This window comes from Vigna unguiculata, chromosome 1 (genome assembly GCF_004118075.2).
Source record: "Vigna unguiculata cultivar IT97K-499-35 chromosome 1, ASM411807v1, whole genome shotgun sequence".
NCBI classification, from domain to species: Eukaryota; Viridiplantae; Streptophyta; class Magnoliopsida; order Fabales; family Fabaceae; genus Vigna; species Vigna unguiculata.
The window spans coordinates 21,825,102-21,831,975 of record NC_040279.1 but is presented as its reverse complement, the minus strand read 5'-3'; the positions used below and the strand labels follow the sequence as shown (position 1 = coordinate 21,831,975).

Sequence of the window (6,874 nt, the reverse complement as noted above, 5' to 3'; positions counted from 1 at the left end):
ATGCAGTCAAATATATTTTTCCTCATCTCATAACCACATAGCAACCACACATGTTATGACTCTTCATCCAATACACTACGACTCGACTCGACTCATCCGGATACGTATAACTTGGTCGGATTCAGCGGACGCTCGCACTTGTGGTGAATACTCCTGCTCGACTCTGAGCTGCTCATCTCCGAGCTATGTGTTACAAGTGTTACGATGAATCATATCTCCCTCACCACAAGGTTAGCCCTTAATGAATTTCAGGTCTCCTGCTACTCTCACCACAGGAGTCAGTCTGCTCTAAGTGAGACTAACTGGCCCCTTAGAGTGTCAGGATGCAGTCCTTACCTTGAATCCTTACCTAGTTATACAGATGGGGCACCACCATGGGCACCCACTAACAGGGGCCATGGAATTACGTCCCGACCACTGAAGCGCAACCCCAGAGGTCTCACGTAGAGACCTCAAGGAATTTACACGCTGACACGGACTAACAGTCAAAAATCAGCAATAAGAGAATATTGAATTATATTTTTCAATTCCATAACAACCCTTGAAGTTTAATCCTCATATCAATCACATCTCAAATCCATACCTCCGATCATCACCACCCCAATGAGTCTGGGGCCTAGTCTCATGTCAATATCATGTTCCTTTAATTTCAAACCACACATTCATTTCTCACGTTAAGCCTCATACCAACCCATTCATCCACAATTCATGAATCATGCCAAAAATATACTTCATGTTCCATTACATACATGTTCATCATCATACAATCATACTCAACCAACATGGATCACTCGAGAAGCATTAAACATCCAAATCACAGCACTGTCTCGCCCAGCATCTCGCTCAGGCTGAGGGGTCTCGCTCAGGCGAGACGTGCTCGCTCAGGCGAGCCTCGCCCTCGCCTAGGCGAGAGCGCCAAAAACTAGGGCATGGGCAACACGGGATCTCGCTTAAGCGAGATCCCTCTCGCTTGGGCGAGTTGCCTGCTCGCTCAAAAATTGAGCGAGCCGCCTGGGCGACTTTTCACGCAAAAAAACTTAGGCGAGCTCCCTGTTTCATCTCGCCTAGGCGAGATGGACTCGCTTGGGCGAGATTAACAGGTCTCGCCACTGTTCTTCGCTGTACCGCCATGTTTTCTGGCCAAACAACACATACAAAGCGTTTCACACATCAAAACGACAGATTCCAACCATACAATGTAACAACCAACACAAAAACAGTTCTAAAAGAGTCGAAACTAGAACCCTAACTTCCCGTACCTGGAAATAGGTTCGTACAGGACCTTCGACGCGTAACCAAGGAGCACAGCAGCTCTAGGGCCCAATTCGCAACTGGAACAGTGGGTAAAACGAGTTATAAAAGAGTCTCCACTGTTACTGTGAAAGCTATACAAAACAGAGGCGGTAAGGGTTAAGGGTACTTACGTGAGCAGAACAATGGCCAAGCTAAACGTAAATCTGAAGAACGTTGGAACCCTAGCAGAGCTCTAGTGCGGAAACAGGGAAGGAGGCGACTGCGAATCTGAGAATGCAGAAAGTGTGAGTGTTAGGGCAACTGAAACAGGTTTTTATCCTATGGGCCGGCCTTTAGGCCCAATACTGTAAGGCAGCCCACTAACTTTTAGGGCAGGAATAAAAATGGGTCTTACAAAAACACAGGCGCGGCAACGCCTGTGTGTTCGCTTTTTTATGTAGGTATATGTATAATATTAAGAATAATCAATGACAATTTATGATGGGTATACTACGTAGATTGGTTGAAAAAGAAAGCAGTAAATTACTAATTCGTAAGATTGTGTATCAACTAATATTTAATACATTTGATCAAGATTTGGGGTTAATGAATTATATGTGATGGAGTCCATGGTAGTTATCTATAAATATACAAACTATTTTAGTAGGTGTCTATAAATATACATTCGTTAAAAAACTAAAATATATATTTACTACATACATGATGTAGAAAAAAAATTAGTAAATGAAAGTATCATACATTTACATCCTTAACCATTTCTTTAATTGAGAGGCCAAATAAAGATTGATGTCTAGGACCCGTACACAACTGCTACTTGAGATGCAGTTGGAAGATTATATTGTGGTTGATTCGCAAGGCGCTCTTTAATGAGTTAAGAACATATCTGAATATTTGGTTCTTGAGCAAGTTGTCGAAATACATGCACAAAAGGATTGCACCAGTGTAATATTTGTTGCAATTTATGAACAATAATTTGATGAAGTTGAGGGTTTTTCAACATTCTATTTTGTAATTCATGTTCAGTGTCATAAATGTACAATTGCAAAAACCGGGGTCTGGACCCATCATTTGGATAAAATCCTCTTATCCTATCATAGATTTCACCTTTAGCACGAAAACTATATATACCACGACCATTTGCTAGTTTCATCCATATGAACACCAAGAGAAGTGAATGAAAAGACATGATTGTAACTTCTTATATTTGTCTAAAATGTCTACTTTCATATGTTTGATATGAAAATATTTGAAGCAGCTCATGTGGAGGAGGGACACGTGGATGTAACACTTTTCCACCAGAGCAACACATATCACGTGATTCATGATAAAATAATTGTGCATGACAATGTAGACATGTAGTTGGTGTAGGCAATTCAAATTTGAGCAACAGAACCATATTTGAAAAATTTCTAGTACTATTATGTGTTCGAGGGAATTTATGTAGCATATCTACATTATTGTGATAAATTGGAAGAATAATAAATAATGTAGTATTATAAATTGCAAAAGTATTAAAAGTGCATTATTATAGCACAACATGTATTAATTATGGTAGGAAAAAGATACTAATCAGGTTCAATGGTACCAAAATGAATATTAACTATTGATGGAAATAGTTTACTAACCAAAAAGAATATTAACCAGGTTCAATCAGGATTTCATTCTCCTATATTCTCTCATTTCTAAACAGTTACTGTTCCATTTCCCAGAGTGTCAAGACGGTAATTCAGATAGGTTAGTGGGGGCATTTTCTCTCTGCACAAAAATGGCACCAACAATATAAAGTAGTCGCAAAGAGAAGCCAAGATCTTGGAACCAAACGCAGAAGAGGCATTGGAAAAATTATAGAGAGAGATCCTTTCCTTCTCTCTCGCTTTCCTTTGACGCTTCTGACCCTTTTCCCTTTGTCTGCGTCTTTCTCATCTATTCTCTGACCTAATGGCTATCTCCGACTCTTCTTCTGGCCGCAACTCTCTCATCCCCTCCTTCCTCTACTCCTCTTCCTCCAAGACGCTTCCACTCCACCGTATGCTCCACTCCACCGCCGCCGCAGCCGCCGCCGCACCTTCGGCACCGCCGGCAAACCTCGATGCCGGATCGCGTGGCATCATGATTCCCTCTCCTAGCGAGTCACGCAAGATCGAGCTGTACTCTCCCGCCTTCTACGCCGCCTGTACTGCCGGTGGAATCCTCAGCTGTGGCCTTACTCACATGGCCGTCACTCCTCTTGACCTTGTCAAGTGTAATATGCAGGTCTCTCTGTCTATCTTCCTGTCTCTCTATTTCTCTTTATCTCTATGTATTTTGTTTATCACGATCTGACTTGTTGTTCTTAGATTTAACTGTTTTCGCTCGATTGTGTGTTGTTTTTGCCACTTGTCTTCGTTTTTGTTAGATCTGTGATTTTCTTTGAAGTATTTTCCGGTATAAGGTCGTGATTATTATGTCTTGGTTAATTAGATCTGCTAGGTCTGGCTGTTTGTTTAGTTGAAAAATCGTTAGCCTCGTATGTCGTTTAATTTCTGGTCTATTTCGTCTTTTTTCTACTTTATGATATATGCTATTCATGTATTTCTAGTTTAGTGAGTCTACCATGTATTTTTGGATTTTGTAGCTGTAGTAGCGCTGTATTACGTTGAGGTGCTGAGTATTATTCCGCGTGGGAATCATATTATTCGTTAGGCACATAATTAGGTGAAGAACATTGAAGTTTGGTACATTATGAAGTGCGGAATCTGTTATTAGTGTTGTGACGTTAAGGATCCAGGTCCTCTAGAATAGGTAATCTCGGTGGTTGATAATAAAATTTAGTTGCTGATATTGCTTGCACTTGCACGTGAATAGCATATTATGGATGTGTTAGAATATCAGGAATTAGTTTTCTCATAAACTATTGATGTTTATTGTCTTTGTATTCTTTAGAGGAGACTGGGCCTACAGTCAATAGCTTGTGCATACCAGTGGAATTGAAATTGGAATTGTTTACTTATTTTTACTTGGATTTATGTTTTAACGTTTACTTGTTGATTTCAGATCGACCCTTCTAAGTACAAGAACATCACGTCTGGATTTGGGGTTTTGCTTAAGGAGCAGGGCTTCAGGGGATTTTTCCGTGGTTGGGTGCCTACCTTGCTTGGTTACAGTGCCCAGGGTGCTTGCAAATTCGGATTCTACGAGTTCTTTAAGAAGTATTATTCTGATATTGCTGGCCCAGAGTATGCTAGCAAGTACAAGACCTTGATTTACCTTGCTGGTTCCGCTTCTGCTGAGGTTATTGCTGATGTTGCTCTTTGCCCCTTTGAGGCTGTGAAGGTCCGTGTCCAAACACAGCCTGGCTTTGCTAGGGGTTTGGCAGATGGGCTCCCAAAATTTGTGAGATCTGAAGGAACCTTGGGGTATGCTTACAGATACTGTTAACTCCTATAATTGTTTGGCAGAGGATGCGTTTGAAATCATACTATGTTGGTCTATTATTGGATTTAAGATTAGCATGTGATCTATTGAATGTCTTGTGATTTCAGGCTGTACAAGGGAATAGTGCCTTTGTGGGGACGACAGATTCCATGTAAGTTGGCCCATTATATAATTTGCTTTATAGTTTAGTGCCCCCTAAATTGCTGTTTGTGCATTGTTCAGTATTTCTTGAGATGCTGGACTAGCGGTTTTTGTTGGTACTTCAAGAGTTCATGCCCTATTCTGGGTGGTTGCAAGTTTTTGGTTTTCAACACCAATGTGAATATTGGTGTTGAAGTTACAAATTTTGTGCTGTATTGTTTGACCATTGTTTTATATACATTAAATTGTAACTTTATATAAAAGGTCCAGGTACCTGATAATATGACTTGTATGACATAAAAAGTTCCTTCCTGCAGACACAATGATGAAGTTTGCTTCATTTGAGACCATAGTGGAGCTTATCTATAAGCATGCCATTCCTACACCAAAGAATGAGTGCAGCAAAAACCTGCAACTCGGTGTCAGTTTTGCTGGTGGATATATTGCTGGTGTGCTTTGTGCAATCGTGTCTCATCCTGCTGATAATCTTGTCTCTTTCCTGAACAATGCTAAAGGAGCAACAGTTGGTGATGTGAGTGGCAGACTTGGTGCCATTGTTGTGTAGTTGTCTCTAATTATATCTGTTCATCTGTTCATATCAATTTTCTTTAATGCTATATATCATGTAATGCAGGCGGTGAGTAAGCTTGGTTTGTGGGGTCTCTTCACCCGTGGTCTTCCCCTCCGTATTGTGATGATTGGAACTCTTACTGGTGCCCAATGGGGAATATATGATGCTTTCAAAGTCTTTGTTGGGCTGTAAGTTTACACAATTGCTATTATATGATACGGTTCCACACTTCGTTATATGTTTCGTTATTTATATGATGTGCTAATGAACATTTCCCACCTTCCCAGGCCAACAACTGGTGGTCCTGCTCCTGCTGCTGCTCCAGCTGCAGCTCCTGATTCTGGGCTAGCAAAGGCGTAAAATGTCCAGTGATGAGACACTCAATAGTTTGTTTACGAAAGTTAGAAGGCAGTGAATAGGAACCATAAATAATCAGAGGACTGAAGTTGCTTGGGTGGAACTCAAGCTTCGTTGGATAATATTCTTTTCAAGTTCAGACATTGTTTCCATTTTTATTGTATGAGTATGTCACATTTTTGGGAGGATGGTTTTGCTCGCATCCTTCCCGTTTTCTGAGAACTTTGTAGTTAGGAATGATATAATTTTGCATGTTAGGTTCGCCACATGCCATTGCCAACCGGGAATACACATTTCTTTCTTTTATTGTCCGTGCAATAAGCACAGACGCATATGCAATGCCGAGTTTGAGATCATTTTTATTTGTTGTTTCTTGCCTGGAAATTGTCAAATTGCGATTTATATTAATTCCATACCATACGTTAACTCTTGCAATGATCTCGTTTCCATGCCAGATTCCTAGTTAGCTTCTATCCATTTATTCCTGAAACAGTACTTTGGTAGATTGGTTCTGTTGGCTGTTGCTATATTTGATTGGAATACAGGCACACATGTCATAGTTCTAAGGCTTTCAAGCCTATTTTTTTGGAAAAAACCATGGAAAAGTGATTGGTCAAATTTGTCGCGCCGTGGTTAACACTTGTTTGGTTGGGAAGATGGTTGAACAAAAGAAATACGATGGGGGTGTTTGGTGGTAGAAGAATAGCAAATAAATTATATAATTACAGATTTGATTCCGTAATTTTTTGGTTTAATTTAATTTGGTCTTCATAATTTTGGTTGGTTAAGTTTAGTACGGGTTCAATTTGGTCATTTTTGTTGAGGTAGAGTTAACACATGTTTGTATAAGATATGTGTCAAGTTGTGAAATTTTTATTTATTTTTTTCTAAAAATTTATAATCGACCAATGTGTCATGTTATTGTCGTGCCATGTGGTAGTTTATAGTCATGTGTAAATATTAAAATTATATATCAAATCACTACACTTAAATATTCACATAAGGCAAATCAATCAGAGGCACAAGAACATCAAAACTTGATGGTGGTTGTCCCTAGCCAACCATACATGTGTTTTTCAAGCTACTCACAAGTCAAAATGCCTCTAAGATCAATCAAGATCTTCAAAACACGAGTTG

General features: G+C 39.9%; 1 protein-coding gene across 1 annotated transcript; it reads left to right on the top strand.

The window, feature by feature from the left end:
* The first annotated feature begins 3,046 nt into the window (after nucleotides 1-3,046).
* On the top strand, nucleotides 3,047-6,102 carry LOC114186072 (mitochondrial phosphate carrier protein 3, mitochondrial-like). The gene is made up of 6 exons (XM_028074088.1): nucleotides 3,047-3,507; nucleotides 4,288-4,649; nucleotides 4,776-4,819; nucleotides 5,127-5,341; nucleotides 5,444-5,568; nucleotides 5,668-6,102. Exons 1-6 carry the CDS (start codon nucleotides 3,193-3,195, stop codon nucleotides 5,738-5,740), a joined length of 1,134 nt encoding a protein of 377 aa, XP_027929889.1. The 5' UTR covers nucleotides 3,047-3,192; the 3' UTR covers nucleotides 5,741-6,102.
* Nucleotides 6,103-6,874: the final 772 nt, after the last annotated feature.